General features: G+C 39.5%; 1 protein-coding gene across 1 annotated transcript in view; it reads left to right on the top strand.

Annotated features, from left to right (window-relative positions):
• The window catches only part of PDE11A (phosphodiesterase 11A), a 270,311-nt gene that overhangs the window by 208,954 nt on the left and 43,653 nt on the right, over positions 1–17,704 (top strand). The window contains 2 exon segments of the mRNA XM_064373343.1: positions 9,828–9,905; positions 15,235–15,298. Of these exon segments, the coding sequence (XP_064229413.1) occupies positions 9,828–9,905; positions 15,235–15,298 (142 nt within the window).

The following is a 17,704-nucleotide window of genomic DNA, read 5'->3' as shown; positions in this document are numbered from 1 at the left end:
AATAAGGCTTTGATAATTAAGTAGCAATTTCACCAACTTTAAGAGTCAGATCTCTCTTTGCTTCAGTTTCCTTGTCAGCAACGTGGGTATAGGCATATCGCCCATTCTAATCTCCTAGGATCCTGTGGCAGTTAAAAGAGATTAACCTTACGAAAGAGCTTTGACAATGTAAAGTTTCTTATAAAAAAAAGGAATCACTCAGCCAGAAAACTTAATAAAATATGCACCATAAAAGATGATGCTTGTTGGAGTGGGCCGACAGATCTAAAACTACAAATGTTATAACTTCAAAGAGATGGTACAAATGCCCTGTACTATTTATCTGCATGTAAATCAACAAAGATGACCTATGCACCTTCCACTATTAGTAATAAAAACAGCAAATAATATTTTTTGAGTGCTTACATAGGACCTTTATATACACATTATGCCATTCAACAGTGAAAGCAGTCCTATTAAAATAGGTACTATTACTAATGTCAACCTAAAAGAAATAAGCTGTGGTAAAATTAATATAAGTAGAGAGTTTATTTGGGCCAAAATTGAGGACTGCAACCCAGGAGCATGGATTCAAGTTTCCCTGAATATGCAGTCCAATTAGCAGCAGTTACAAGTAGATTTTTCTTTTTTTGTGATGGAGTCACTCTGTCGCCAGGTTGGAGTGCAGTGGCATGATCTCAGCTCACTGCAACCTCTACCTCCCAGGTTCAAGCGATTCTCCTGTCTCAACCTCCCAAGTAGCTGGGACTACAGACATGTGCCACCATACCCAGCTAATTTATTAAAAGCTGACTATGTTCAGTGTTCTCAACTTCCAGTTGCCTACAGTCCACCAACCCCATATTAGAAAGTAAACTGATGAATAATAAGGTGTTAATGACTGATAGAACTTAAGCCATTACTCTCTCCCAAACATTATTATATTTTAACAGAGCCTGATGACTTAACTCATTGAAATTATATATTATTATAATATTAGGATAGCAGCCTCTGTAGTAGGTTGATGGAGGAAGTATTTTGGTATTTCTTGACATATTTCAAAGCATTTTTCCATATACTCATCCCATATTCCCATCCACATGAAATCAGAACTCACTAAAAAATGAGAAATGTATCCAACTAGCACTCTTAATGGTTTCTTTGTACCAGGCACTGTGCTAGTTACTGGGAATACACAAGAGATAAGACATGATTCTTACCTTCAGGGACTCAGAGCCCAGCGGGGAAGAGAGAGGGCAGCAACACCCAGCAGTGAAGGGCTATGGTGAAGTGAATGCAGGAGCAGCTGGAGTGCGCCCCATCTAGCCACAGCTTCCACGGCTTCTTTGCCTGGTTATTGTGGTTTGACTGAACTGACTACCAGGGCCTCGTGGTCTCTAATCTGCCATTTTCAACATCTAGAGCAATTCTTACCTTTCTATTTCCTGCATTTTTGCCAGTTTATTCATGTCATCAACAACAGCAAGCATCAAACAGGTCATTTCACTCAGGTTCTTGGCAGGCCCTTATATTATCAGTGCTAGTCTAAAGCAGGGAGAAAATTCACTTCAAAATTAAATAGAACACTTTTTTTTTCTTTAGTCATAACAACAGGAGTTAACATCTGTGTATTAATTTTCTAGTCCTCTCCAGTGGTTTTATGCAAAAAAGTCCAGAAGTCTCTCTAGAATCTGCATTTAACAATTAATTGCAGATGTATGATTTGCCTGTTGAGCAAGCTGTAAGACAATCAAAAGCACGCACCCACCCCATCCACACATCCGCGCACCCAGCAGCCCCTGCCTGACAACCCTGGAGTTGAAGCTGAGGAGAGTTACAATGATGATTTGCCACCTCAGCAGTAAAACCTTCCTAATGTTTATGGACTTTTAGTAGATTCAAAGGAGTTAGATGAATAGATAAAGACTATGTATACATAAGTACATGTATAGATGCATAAATTTGCAACAAAAAATTCATGATTAAAATGTAAGCAGAAATGGTGATTTCTCATTTTACAAATAAAAGATGCCTTGAAGATAAATTACAAACCAGAAAGATTTCAATGTAGTGTTGGGTGACTGGTAACCAATCTTTAGAATGATTTTTGAAGGTAATTTTAGCAGTTCTGTTCAAATGATGCTTTTTTAAATAGTGCTATTTTTCTGAGTGGAACATATGTCAGGAGAGCAGGATAAAAGCCTAATAAAAACATATCTGATTATAAATGAGATTTTCCAGTGAGTTGCTTTTCACTAGCTGAGGTACTTGCCATTGTCCTTGAAAACCAAGGCTCCCCATGATCTGCGTGAGAAGTTAATGATACAGTTCCTCATGACAAAGAAGTCTGGATCCAGAGGGTGTTGTATAATTTTGTGGATTTTCAAATATTCTTTTTAGCAGCCTCACACTTCTAAAAATGCCCGTTTCTAACAGTTTCACATATGTTCATGCTGTTTACCCTGTTTAATCTATATACACATATACATTTAGATGCTAACAGAACAGCTGTATGGGCAAACTTGTTCCAAAAGCACAGTGAATTTCACATTGTTGCTTTATAATGATTATTACTAGGAAGAAGGTCAGAAATACATCACCTGGAACTGTGAACCACTGACCTGGCCCAAGCCACCTGCAGCTCTTCTTTGGAGCACTCCCTTATTGATGATGGAAAGACCCCTGTCTATGTCTGCCTTGATTCTTGGTATTGTCTTGATATAGCAGCCTGTGATGCCATTACATCGAGTGAGGGCTGCTGGCCACTGCTGTTCACACATTCACAACATGAAAAGCTATCTGGCCCCAAAGGTTTATGCTACACATAGTTTACAAAGATGATTTCAGAGGGCAGCACCAAGAGGCTGGGGGCTTGTAATCTACCTATATCTTCCTGTAACTGCCCTGGCACCCTGGGCAAGTCACTTCACCTTCCTTCACCTTGAATTTCCTCACCAATAAAATGAGAGATTTTTCTCAAATGTTCCATACAACCCTACCAGTATATATAATGAAAACTCAAACATAGAAAAGAAGTCATTCTATGACCCAGCAATTTTATATATACATGTACATATGCATACACAGAGAGAGAGAGAGAACTCACACAAATTCACAAGGGAACATGTACAAGACAGTTCATAGCTACATTGTATGAAACAGCAAGAAGTATTGGAAATAATATAAATTTTCATCATCAGGAAATGGGTAAATAAGCGGTGGTGTAATAATAGATGGAAATAGCATACATCAGTGTGAAGGAATGGCCTAGAACTGTATATAACAACGTGGGTGACTCTCACAAGCATTGAATGGAAAAGGCAAGTTGCCAGATAATACATACACCATGATGACATTATTTGTATAAAGTTTTAAAACATGTAGAGCAATATTATATAGAATTTACATAGTAAAATTATAAGGATATATGTGATGATGCTTTACACAAAATTTAGAAAATGGTCATTGTATGATGGGTGTGGGGAAGACAGAAGTAACAGTTGGAAGGTATACATGGCCTCAACAGGACTGGCAGAGCTTTATTTCTAGGCACAGAGGTAGATGGAAACTCTATGTATGTCTGTTGTATAATTTTTATACCTTTTAAATTTATTAAACATGCACAATAAATTTATTACATGATCTTGGCATATCATCACTTCAAAATCCTTTTTGTAGCCTTGTAAAAATGATTAACTCCATCACCTGAACTTTCAAGAAGGATTATTTTCAGGAACTTCAAAAAAAATTTAAATGTGGCTGGGCGCGGTGGCTCATACCTGTAATTCTAGCACTTTGGGATGCTGAGGTGAGTGGACTGCCTGAAGTCAGGAGTTTGAGACCAGCCTGGCCAACATAGTGAAACCCTGTCTCTACTAAAAATACAAAAAATTATCTGGGCATGGTGGTGGGTGCCTGTAATCCCAGCTACTTGGGAGGCTTAGGCAGGAGAATCACTTGAACCTGGGAGGCGGAGGTTGCAGTGAGCCAAGACCACACCATTGCACTCCAGCCTGGGCAACAAGAGTGAAACTCCATCTCAAAAAAAAAAATTTTAAATATACTTTGGTTTAAACTTTAAAGTGTCTCTTTGGCTATGTAATATGTGACCAAATACATTACCAGATGTGTTGTATATGGTTCCAGCAGTGACTAGACTTTTCTTTTTTTTTTTGTTTGAGACAGAGTCTCACTCTGTCACCCAGGCTGGAGGGCAGTGGCGTGATCACAGCACACTGTAGCCTTGACTTCCCAGGCTCAATCCTCCTTCCACTTCAGCCTCTCTAGTAGCTGGGACTACAGGCATGTGCCACCACACGTGGCTAATTTTTGTATTTTTTGTAGAGGTGGAGTCCCACTTTGTTGCTAAAGCTGGTCTCAAACTAAAGGATCAAGCAATCTTCCTACCTTGGCCTCCCGAAGTGCTAGAATTACAGGCGTGACTAAACCTGGCCTATCATGTTTTTCTTGACAAAATTGTACAAGTTGATACAGTTCCTTATGATTCCTATTATCCAGAAAGATTCCTATTGTCTCTTGAGAACATAACCAAACCTTGGGATGACAGAGTAAATAGAACCTATCAATCACGAAGTAGCCATCCTTTTGTCTGTGAAGGAAGAATCAAATTAGTATGTTACATTTTGATGTACCCTATGAAAAGGCTCCTCTCACCGTCCCCTAGGGATAATGGATGTTTCCTTTCATCCCAGCATTGCTAATGTGATGTGAAGTCTATGACTGATTTTGATTCTGTTGATTTAAGATTCTCACACCAGCAACTCCGGCTGTTAAAATTTCTATCATTGGGGAATTTATTCTTATGATGCTGTTGGTTGTCATATCACAGATTTGCATTTTTTAACGAAAGGAATTTGGGCTGGGCACAGTGGCTCATGCCTGTAATACCAGCACTTTGGGAGGCCGAGGCAGGCAAATCACCTGAGGTTGGGAGTTCAAGACCAGCCTGACCAACATGAAGAAACCTCATTTCTACTAAAAATACAAAATTAGCCAGTTGTGGTGGTGCATGCCTGTGATCCCAGCTATTCAGGAGGCTGAGGCAGGAGAATCACTTGAACCCGGGAGGAGAGGTTGCAGTGAGCCAAGATGGTGCCATTGCACTCCAGCCTGGGCAACAAGAGGAAAACTCCAAAACAAAAATAAAAAGAAAAGGAAAGGAATTTGTTTTCTGCAAAAAGTTAGGCACCCAGGGAACTCTATATCAAAGATGTTATGTTCCCTATAGTGAACATACTATGGGCAGATATAACAATAGTTAGTGATGCAAATGGTGTTCTTACTTCCTACAACTTGTTACGTTGTCCATTTGGTTCAAGTTAGAATCTAGTCTGCAAGAATCTGACAGGGCTTTTCTTGAATAGATTCTGTGTTGTTTTCTTACCTCAATCTCTCCAAATGGCAACTGTGAAGCCCCTAGAAAAATTAGGATCTAGGGGAAACCAGTGTTTAAAGAGTTTGTTTGAAGTGGGTGCCAAAAGACTTAGTTATCATGATAAATATTTTAATGCAATATTTAACAAAATAAAAATAAATGCAAAAAAGCCATTATGAACACAACAACAAAATTCTAAATAAAGGCGAGATCTGAACTTGTACTTGAACTACTCACCTCACTTGCTTCACCCTAGTTCCAGCCCTGATGAGGATGATATTCATTAGGTCTTTACTGTGTTCCTGGCAGACTTGCTGGGTTCTGACACTACTCACATGACCAACCTTGAGTAGGTTACTTAACTTTGCTCAGCTTCAGTTTTCTTATTAGTAAAAGAGTTATAGTAATGGGATCTACCTTGTAGGGTTGGTGGGAAGATGAAATGAAATGATTTATGTTAAACATTTAGCATAGTGCCTGGCAAAATTAGGTGATCAGTAAGGATTAGTTACTGTGATTAAGCTCAGAAGGGTTGAGTACCTGGCTCAAGGTTTCACAGATGGTGAGTGGCAGAGCTGGGATACAAACACAGTATGTTAAAATAACAGCTGCCCCAAGCAGCTAAGGTATATCCAGGGTGTCCTTGGAGCACGGAAGAACATACTTCTCTTGGTTGGGAGGATCCTAGAGGATTCTGAAAGACTTTCTGAAAGAGCTTGTCAGGCATCATCCTTGTCATCATATGTGCCTGGGTGGCCATTTCAATTCTATGAGTTATCACAAGAAATCACTAGAATGCAAGCTTCATGAAGACAGAGGCTTGGCCCTCTTTTGTTCACTTCTGCCTCAATACCTACAACAATGTCTGACATGTAGTAGAAGCTCAATAAATATTTGTTGAATTGACGAATGAATGAGAATGATTATCTCAAGCAAACTCTTTAAACACTGGTTTCCCCTAGATCCTATTTTTTCTAGGGCTTCACAGTTGCCATTTGGAGAGATTGAGGTAAGAAAACAACATAAAATCTATTCAAGAAAAGCCCTGTCAGATTCTTGCAGACTAGATTGTAACTTCAATTTCATGCCCCAGGTGAGTGCCTCTCTTACCTCACTCTAGTCCCAGTATTATTATTCTCATTCATATTACATTTAAAGAGGGAATTATCTGTTTATTTGTTGGTTGCCCTGGCTAAACTCACAGACATTTAAAAGTAACCCCCAATTGTCTTGTGACTGTAAAGCCTAATAAAGACTTGGTACAGAGTAGATGTTCAATAAATACTTGTTGGACTTCATAATAACTTGAAAAAGATGAATTTCTGTGTAGTGAGAAAACTGGGTAAACTGCTAGATCTCCATTAGTCCAATTAGTCCACTGTGTGTTATTGTTGGCAGTAAAAGAATTAATATTATCTACATATTAACCGTAGCTTCAGGTATTGAGTATCTAACAGGGCCAAATGTTCAGCACACCTTATCTCCATTTCTCACTACAAAGCTGGAAAGTGAGGCTCAGCAATGTGAAGTCACTCACCCAAGATCATACAACTAATAAGTGACAGTCAGCATTAAGCCCGGGTCAGTGTGAGTCCAAACCTGGGCTCTTTCCATCCACCACTTCCCTTTCTATTTCGCATCACAGTCAGTCATGGTAATGTTGTAGAAAAAAACTGGCTTCTTGTCACAGGTGAGAGGTTATGGAATTTATTTGGCAAAAAGGAAAAAGCTCCTCAGCAAAGTGAGAGGGGTTCCTGTTAACAAGCCCCCATCTCACAAATTGAATCCCAGGTTCCCACACAGTAACAGAAGGGGACAGGCTCCTCCCCACTGTGAACAGCACAAATTTCCTGAGGGCACACCCATCCTTCCAGTGTGCAGACCAGTTGGAGATTCTCTGGGGAGCCATTTTTACTTGGCTATCTCAGTAATATGAAAAAGGCATGACCATTGATCATGAACAAGGGAGTGGGTCAAGTGAAGAAGATAATAAAGTTATGTGAAGAAAAAAAATATATATATCTGCTCACCTAAAGCAGAATGAGTTCCTGGGCCCTTCTATGTTACTGGGCTATGCCATCTCACCAGCTGCTCTAAGGTTGCCTTGGAGATTCTTCCATGCTGTATGTAGTATGGCCTTGACCTGCATCATCTTGAAAGGATAGATCCAGGACCTGTCTTTGTGTCTCTAATACAGAAGTGAGCTACACATTTGTCTTCCTGACCTGTCTTCTTTCAAGTAAATTTAGTAGTTGGTCTGACACATTGGCAAGAAATCCACACAGCTGGTCAGTTGGTGATGAGCATCCTGGGCCAGACACAGAGGAGCCAGTTGTTCTCAACCGCTTGTCCTTTGTCCCCCTGTATAGAGGGTCAGCACTAAGTTTCTAAGATCCTAGTCTGATTTCTACCATAAATTACATGTCATGGTGGTATTTTCCAAAGTGTAGTTTTTGGAACATCAGTACTATGTGGAATTTGTGGTGAAATAAGGTTAAACAGGTTTTTCTACCTTGATATTTCTCAGAGACTTCAAAGGCTTATGTGGATGGTGTCTCTAAGAGAGGTATATTCAGGGCAGCATTTCTCAAACCTACTTGGCCAGGAATGTCTTCACATGGAGCACCTCTCAAGACTAGCATTTTGAGAGATGCACTTTGGGAAATGGTGTGTTAGGGTCTTTTATATATTCTCTCATTAGCAAGTGCCAAGAGGATGAAAACTTGGGAAGTGATTTTTATCAAAATGGTGATGTCCTCTTTTTTTTCCTTTTCTCACTAAAAATGAAAATCATCTAATTAAAGTTTTGAAAACAGAAATATATCACCCTGTTTCACAACTTTAAAATATTCCTTTCTTGTCTTTTCCATATCTATACATCTCCAAATGGATATCCATGGGTGTATGTGTTAAACCAAAAAGTGTCTTAGACAGGTCTCAATCAATTTAGAGTTTATTTTGCCAAGGTTAAGGACATGTCCATGACATAGACTCAGGAAGTCCTGAGAACATATGCTCAAGGTGGTTGGGTTACAGCTTGGTTTTATATGTTTTAGGGAGACATAAGACATCAATCAATACATGTACGATGTATATTGGTTCAGTCAGGAAAGGTGGGGCAACTTGAAGAGGGGAGTGGCTCCAGGTCATAGGGGGATTCAAAGATTTCCTGATTGGCAATTAGTTTAAAGAGTTTATCTAAAGACCTAGGAGTGTCTGCATTAGGATAAGGGATTGTGGAGACCAACAGTTTTGTTACGCAGATGAAGCCTCCTGGTAGCAGCCTTCAGAGAGAATAAGTTGTAAATATTTCTTATCAGACTTAAAAAGGTGCCAAGCTCTTAGTTAATCCTCTCCTGGATTAGGAAGAAGACCTGGAAAGGGAAGGGGATTCTCTACAGAATGTAGATTTTCTCCATAAGAGACAGCTTTGCAAGGCCATTTCAAAATATGTCAAAGAAATATATTTTGGGATAAAACACTTTTATTTCTGTTAGTGCTTGCTATCTGTCACGTTGGTATCTTACTGCTACAAAGAGTCTGCTTTGTCAGTCTTAAGGTCCCTGTTTTAATGTTAATGCTGGTCAACTGAACCAGCATTCCAAAAGGGAGGAAGGAATAATGAGGCATGTCCATCTCCCACTTCCCATCAAGGCCTGAACTAGTGTTTCAGGTTAACTTAGGAATGCCCTTGACCAAGAGAAGTTCATTGATTTGGTTGGGGGCTTAGAATTTTATTTTTGGTTTACAGTGTCAAGCACTTAAAATGTTCAGACACGTGTTTTTCACATGTCATTCATTTAACCCTCACAGTAACTGTGAGTTAGCCACCAAAATCCCCATGTTAGAGATTAGGAAATGGAGACTCAGAGGGTTTACTTAGCTTCCCAAAGTTGTACAGCAAGTGAGTTACTGAACGAGTGTTTGAACACAGTTACTTTCAGATTTCATAGCCTATGCGTTTAAGCACTGAAATGGTGAAATAGTTATTTTCTAACCTGGAAAAACATTTTTATCTTGAATTTATTACCAGGAAGTTTATCTTATCTTGGATCATCGAGCAGCTCAATTCTTTGTTGAATGATAAAAGAACATTCTAGAATTGTTCCCACTTTTTATTTGTCCTTGCCTTCCTTCTCTGACTTTCGGTAAGTGTCACAAGGGCTTCACAGCACATAATCCTAAATGCAGCACCACATTGTTTTCTGTTTTATGGCTCTATAATCTCCTCTGTTGTAAATACATTCAGAAATGATTGTGACTTTTCCTTGAAGCTCAACACTTTTTAGAAAGTGATTTATTTTGATAGCACGTTAGCCTCGTGATTTCAAATATTAAGTTACTTGGTTCAGGTGGTCTTATGTTTTTCCCATAAATGTATTTATGTCACCCCACAGACTGGGAAATTTCATTCCAGGTTTTTTTTTTCTTTCTTCATTTGATTTTCCTGCAGGAGGAGAACTGAATTCTTTGAACTTGTCAGTAAAGGAGAATATGATTGGAACATCAAAAACCATCGTGATATATTTCGGTAAGAAAAAGTTCTTGTTTATGTGTTTCTTCATTATTTGGACATTTAGCCATGCTTTTCTGACAGTGCTAAGAACATAGAAGTGATTTTTAAAGTAACAAATCCTGCTTACATTCAAAACATTCAGAAATCAGTTGAATAACTAGAGAAATGATTGAGAATGTCTTTTCATCTTATAATTTATTATATTTTTGTCTCTTGTCCAAAAATCTGCCATCAAAATTAGAAAATGAAGTTCAAATCACTTCAGTTTTAGCAAGCCATGATTTCTTCTGTTTTCTGGGGAAGTGGGGGTGCAAGTTGGGTGGAGAAAGGATTTTTTGCACCCTAGAAATCAGAGTTACACAGCACAAAGGCAGTGGGGAGTAACTTTTGCTTTTCTTTAGAGACAATAGGCCTTATGGCTAGAAAACCAATAAAAACAATATTGGAGGTGGAGATAAAAAGTCTGTTCTAGCCATTGCCTGGGACGACTTCCAAGTTATCTAGAAAGGACAGCAACAACTATGGGGCACATTTTAACCTCTCTTGCAGCCATTCCAGATAGTAGGCACCATTCCTCTTTCTCTCATACCCCACCCTTCCACTATCTCCACCTCACACACCCCAGACCTTCTGTTGTCTTACTCCTGTTCTAACATTGCTAGGTTTTGCTGGGAGAGCTTCTGAGGCCAGGGTTAGGGCACATTGGATCTGCTCCACAACCAGGCAACTACTGGATCAACCCAAGTGGGAACCTTGACATAGTTTTGCCATATCAGCTATATAAAACCTCTGCCACCATCTTCTGAACACAGGCCACTGCCTGCCCCATGCTCTGCAGCTGTCCTCATGCCACTTTCCTGCAGCTCTCTTCCCAGAGGACTGTAGTTCTTTCCTCTGTACTTTAATATTCCTCTGTTTGATCTTTATAGACCTTCTTCTCCATCTTTCATCTTCAAGACCAGCCCCTCCACTGGTGCCCTAATTCCATTCCCTCCACCTCCCCACCCCCTACCCCAACCTGGCTCTATCAATCATGCTCCTTTGGCTTCCATTTTCAAAATACGTTTTATTCATCATGACCTTTCTAAACCTAAAAACACACTCTGCCTCCTCAGTCAAAAAGTCATCCCTACAAGCTGCTTTTTCTCCAGGCCTCATCATAGTTTTCTCCTTCCCTTCACTCCCGCACTTCACTCCACACTTCCTAATTTCTTGCAAGGCAATTTCTTTCTTTTTGTATAATTTTCAATTCCATGAGTAATTATATGAATATATTTTTTCTGTAACAAATCAAAATATTGCTAATAAGCACCCAAATCTCCTTTGAGCTCAATCCCCAATTCCGATACAGGTTGCACAGCTATATTTTATTAGTGTATTGTGACTTTCCAGACCATTTCCAAAGTATTTACATACACATGTACCCTTAGGAAAAACACTGTTTAGTATGTATTTTGATTGTCTATTTTAACATTAATTGTATATTTACATACCAATGTGAACCTGTTTTTCCACTCAACTATATGCCTTGGAATTCTTTCCATGTTTATACCCCATCATCTTTTATTGTTGCACAGTATTCCAAAATACTGATATACCAGAGTATTTACCCATTCCTTACTGAGGAATTAAGTCTGTAATATGTGATTTCTGCTCCTGTTGAATATCACAGTCACCTCCCAAGGATTAAATGCTACAACTTTTGTTCTCTTCAGCTTCCTGATCTCTTTATAGCCCCTAATTGAGCTGGCCTCTCTTTTCTTAAAACTCTCTTGAGCCTTGGATTCTGTAAAGCCATACACTTCTGGATTTGCCTTTCTTTCTGACTCTTTCCTTCTTAGTCTTTTTCTAGCCCTTCTTCCCTTACCATCCCCTAAACAGAACTGTCCCCAAAGGGTGCATTTTTTTTATTCTCTTCTCTTTTTCCTCAGCATCCTTACAGCTTCAGTACTATCTCTTCTCAAATGACTCCCAGACCTTTTCTTGGGCTTAGACTCTCTTCTGAGCTCTTTTCCTGAAATGCCAGTTCTCAGTTTCTCCACCTAGATATTTTCCTACAGAGGTTTTCAGACTTTTTTGACAAGGAACCCCATATGGAAGAAATATTTTATTTGGAATTGCAGTACATAAAATGGAGAAGCTCCAGGTTCTTCCCTCTCCCCTCATCTGCCCTCCTTCCCCCATTTCATGGTTACACTCTGGCCACCTTGCACTGAGGGTGGTGATCTGAAGGAGCACCATCTGTAGAGAATTTTAAAATAGTAATAAAACCAACTAAAAGTCGGTCTGCTTTTTATTATCACCATGTGCCAGCAATTCTGAATAAAGTCAATGATGAGATATACCTCTTAAGGAATGTCTTTTGTTGGTATAAATTCCAAACAATTGCTGAGGTTACTGTTAAGATAAAAATAATTGATATGAAAGTTTCACATTAGCATGTGTTTATTATTTATCCTTTCTTTGCACACGTAATGTAAGTTAATTCTAAGAATGCCCAGTCATACGGCTGGCTCCTGACATAGGTGGATGCAGCTACACACTTTCAATAGTAAGTTCCTAACTGTTCAGAACCTCTCGAACTCTCTGGGTGTCATTTGTGTTTCCACCCTTGCCATATTCCTGCTTTTAAAGAAATAAAAAGCAGGAATATGAAATATTTTTTATAATATATTCAGAATAAACAATGATAGCACAGTGATGGTAAAGATGAAGACAGATAATGTGAGATACTTCCATTCTGCCATTTAATGTGATCATTCGTGGGTTTTATTCATGTTTAAAATTTAAAACAGTGAAACAAAGTATAAACTGCAAAGTGTCATATTTTTGTTTGGCAACTGCAAATTTTAGTCTGTACACAAAATCTTTTTACTGAATTTGAATATATCTTTAACATTAAAATGTGTTCATTTTAAATTGTTTTACAGCTACAGAACAAATCAAGAAGATAATGACTGTCACAAGATTATTACTGAAATAATTTTGCCATAGAGAGGAGAGGTATGTTTACTGTAAATTGAACTAGAATTATGGGGACCTCAGACTAAAACAGTTGAAAGAAATCTCTCTCTGATCTCTTACTCTCAAAAACATATTTCACTTCTTGAAGAGCCTTAATCTAAAAAATAAGATACAACTGCTCATTCGTTTTCTTCAATTCTTCCTTTGTAATCTTCCATCCCTGTGTTTCCCTTCCCACTCTCACTTCCTTGTTTTAGGCTCTTATCAATTTATGTCTCCAATGGGTCTCCTTCCTTCCACCCTCTTCTTCAAACCATCCTCACATCCACCACCTAACGTTTCCTCCCTAAAGGTCTGTCCAGGTCCCTCCTGAGTCCCCAGCCTTGGTGTGACTCCCCAGTGCCAGGTGGACAAAGGTTGCAGCCACTCCAGCGGTCCTACCTCCCAGCCTGTCCTATCTCCCTTCTCTGCATGGACTTCCTGCTCCACCGCATTCATTGAAGTAGAGATTCTTCTGTCAGACAATAGATTCCAATCCTAGCTTTGACACTCCTAGCTGTACAACCCTGGGCAAGTTACCTAACCTTTCTGAGCATTATTTTTTTGATCTGTAAAGAGGAGGTAATAATAGTATCTCTACTACATATAGAGACTGAGTCAGTCACCCTGTAGAGGCTTCCCAATAAGTGGTAACTATTAGAATTATCATCTGAGCACCTAGCAGATACTCAATAAACTTGATCAACTGATTAATGACAATATGAACTTGAGGAATAAGTGTCAAATTACCAATCAGACAGAACCTAAGTAGTTGTCCACATTATGATACAAACGGGCAACCTCACAGAGATTATTTGCTGTGCAGGAGAGATGCCGAGAAATCCAATGCTTTAGCCAGTCTTGTCCTCCTTCAGTACTGACAGTATCCATGTGTAGCAAGAGGGCATCTGGTAGCTTTGTGATAGGCACAGAATCCTGAGTCCTTTACTCATCTTGGGAAGGGAAAGTGATTTAATCTCTGTGTGCTTCTATTTACTTCTCTGTAAAATAAGGATAATAGCAACCACCTCTGAGGTGGTGATGATGATTCATTTAGCTAGTAGTTTAGTTAGCAGTTGGTTAGTGATGCACTTAGTACAGAGGCAGACACATGGTAAGCAATGTAGAAATGCCTGATACAGAAGGTCAAAGATGAATAGGCTGATGTGTCTCTCTTTGAGTAGTGCTTAACACAGGAATGTTTGGAATTAGATGCTTCATCAATGCTGCTCCAGTCAAGAGGGCTGCTGATGCCGGTGTGCCTGGTTGTGCCTTGAATGACCTATTGTTATCTGTGACTCTGCCTTGTTTCCTGTGGGGGGACCCCCCTGCCATCTAAGCATGCTCTGCCATCTGGGCAGCAGACATGTTTCCAAGGTATTAGATCTGGCAGGGTATGAAATGTTAACACCCGACATCAGGACAGCCCTCTGACCTTTGGCTACATATCCCTTGCTTCCAAAAGCAGTTAGCCAAGATGTGGTTCCTCAGCTCAGATTCTATGTTACTTTTCATCACATTCTGCTGGTTTTCAGCACAAAGAAAGCAGATTTGGGACAGAGTGTGCCTTATTTTTCCTCCTCCCACCACATTAAATTATATATAAGCACCAGAGCTATCTACAATTCGAATTGTTCCCCATGTTTCCATGGTTTAGTGTGAATTATAGTTAAACCTGCCCCTCAAAACTCTGATTCAGACCATTCCTGTGCTTTCTTATGTGCCCAAATTAATGAAAGCTGGAGCTGAGTATGTTTCTTCTTCATAATGCTTATAAACCATGGTTGGAGCCAGGTAGTAAACTGAAGTAAAACGATACGGCTCTTGCCCGTAAATCTTAGCTCTATAGAGCAGATGAAAATGAAGGAGCCCCTTATGTGGCATGTGCCTTGCCTCTTTGGTGTGGGTTTTCTTTTGTTCCCATCAATCAATGATAAATTGATAAGTAGTTTCATCAGCCATGTATATAGTGTTATATACTGATTCTCTTCCTTATAGTTTACAAAAAAACCAACAACTTTGTCCATTATAAATTATTTTAAGCAGAGATTGCTTAGCTCAGGTGCAGAGAAAGTAGTGCTTTGCTTTCCTTGATTTGCTGCAGACAAAACAAAAGGGCCACCGGAGGATGTGTGAGAGCTTTGTCTTCCTAAGCAGTGTGGCCACATGATGGAGATGCTGAACACAGGGACTATAAACAGTGCTGCCCCTTGTTGAGGAAAGGAAGATGTGAGCTGGCCTCATTTCCATTTTATGTTATTTATTTATGTATCTAGGATGGGTTTGTTTAGGAATGCAACAAAAGATTATTCAGGCTGTTTTGTTTGGTTCTGTTTTTCAGATCAATGTTAATGACAGCCTGTGACCTTGGAGCCGTGACCAAACCGTGGGAGATCTCAAGACAGGCAAGTGGTGATTAATGGCAGGGCTCAGCAGAGGAGGGACTGGGGGGGTAAGGGGGACACAATATTCCCAGAGCCCTGACTACCAGGCACTGAAACCCTAGTCAATTTGCATCAGTATTAACATGGTGTAAAAAATAGCAGGAGGCTTGGGCACGACATAGTTTATTGCACAGCCTTTTTTTTTTTTTATTGTGCTTTCACTGAGCAATAATATTTCTGACTCTAAGATTTTTTTAATGTGCTAAATCTGAATAACACATTGACCATTAAGGCAGGAATTTCAAAGACAGGATTTTTGGCAAGGTAATCACGTCTTAGCACAGGGTCTTGTTTTTCTAATATCTGAAAATAAAAGGAGACAAAAAGGAAATTACATTTTTCTTTGTAAATATTATTTAGATATCAGAAAGCTCTGTAGTCAAAATGTGAAGTGTCCAATTTAATTTGCAGAAAAACAAACCATGCCTTTACTACCTATCTGATTTCTCTGCCACAAAGCATTAATTCTCTAAGAATGGTTTTCAATTAAGTAACTACCCAAATTAAGATCGTGGATTACTGATACTATTTAGAGGTTAATTATTATGTATGTTTTATAATGCACTTACCATGTAGGGTCCAAAACAGTAACTTGGCATTTAGAGACTTGACATTTTAGAGAAAATAAGATACATTTCCCTATCAATAAATAACTAATATTTATTGACTGCTTTAAGTGTAGTATCTCATTTAATCCTTAAAATTGTAGTCAGCTGAATAATGGCCACCCAAAGATATCAGGTCCTAATCCCTGAAACCTGTAAACATTACCTTCTAAGGAAAGAGTATTTTTGCAAATGTGATTATGAATCTCAACTGCAGACTGATCCTGGATTATCCAAGTGTGCCCTAAATCCAATAAGTGTCTTTATAAGAGGGAGCAGAGGGAAATTACACACTCAGAAGAGAAGGCAATGCGAAGACAAGGCAGAGATTGCAGGGATGCAGCCACGAGCGAGGGAAAACTAGAAGAGGCAAGGAGCAGATTCTCTCCAAGAGCCTCCAGAGGGAGCACATCCCCGCTGACACCTCGATTTCTGCCCAGTGAACTGATGTAGAACTCCCGGCCTCCAGAACTATGAGAGAATACAGTCCCTGTTGTTTTGGCCACTAACTTTGTGGTAATTTACAGCAGCCTCAGGAAACTAACGTAGTTATACCCATTTCACAAATGGGAAAAATGAGGCTTAGAAAAGGTAAGTAGCCTGAGTTTATACAGCTTGTAGGTGGTAGAGCTAGATATACATCCTAGCAGGTTAGGCTCCAGAGCTTTCATTCTTAGCAGTGTTTTATGTTTTTCTTCACAGGATGCATTAGTCAGCATTTTTAAATGATGCAAGTGTATCCACAGAATAGGCTATGTTATCACTTAACCCAAAATCTCAGTGGCTTTAAACAACAAATCCTCATGAACATGAGCACTTAGGGTTGGCAGGCACCACTTTGGCCTTACTCTGTATTGGGATTGAGGGAGCAGCCAGTACCTGGATCATTCTGACAGAGGCCCTGGAGGGCTTGCACTGGCAATTAAATACTCCCCACAACAATTCATCTGCCAGAACTTGTCACATGACTCCCCCAACCAGGAAGAACAATCCTTCTATTTGCTCAGAAAGGAGAAAGCCAGAAATAGTGAATGCATGTCTACCAGAGTTTGCCCTTCTCAACACCAAAACTGTGATTCATTCTCCCTCCAACAGACAAAATATACTCATTCTTTCTCCAAGAAAGATAACCCAAATGTCCCATCAGTCCTGGCATCAAACTCAAAGTCCAAGATCTCTGAGCAATACATGCTAATCTTTACAACAGATCTGGATGCAGATGAAAGACCTGCACAAACCCAAAATACAGCATCCAACATACACCCAAAACAAAAAATACCCATGATAACACTCCCATAAGGGAAGAGATGAGCAACATTCATAGCTATGTGGAGTGGTGAGTGGTCCATGGCAACTCCAAAATCCTGCTGGGCACTAGCTGTGAGGGTGCTCTACTGTGCAGGGGACCCTGGTTCTCTGGGAGATGCTCTCCAGTTCCTTATTTCCCATTACCTTTCAATCCTCCCTGAGAAATTATTGCTTTCTCATCGTCCTTCTTAGCTTTATCTGAAGGTCAAGCTGCCTTCTTCTCACCTAAAGAGGGTTGAAGGCCCAACACTTTTTTTGTGTAATCATGAGCTTAGGGTTTCTTTAGCACTAAAACTCTCTTCTACGTTTAGTCATTTTTTTATGTCTTTGATTCTAGTCCTTCCCATTTGCCAATAAGCACATCCACATTCTATACAAACATCTTAGATTTTCTGTATTTATTTGCTTCTTTACATTTAAGAATAAAGAAATATGGCAAATATAATTCTTTCTC

Source organism: Aotus nancymaae, unplaced genomic scaffold, assembly GCF_030222135.1.
Source record: "Aotus nancymaae isolate 86718 unplaced genomic scaffold, 86718_ANA_hifiasm-v0.15.2.pri h1tg000008l, whole genome shotgun sequence".
Classification (NCBI taxonomy): Eukaryota; Metazoa; Chordata; class Mammalia; order Primates; family Aotidae; genus Aotus; species Aotus nancymaae.
The sequence above is the reverse complement of the archived record's forward strand: the minus strand, read 5'-3'. Positions and strand labels throughout refer to the sequence as shown.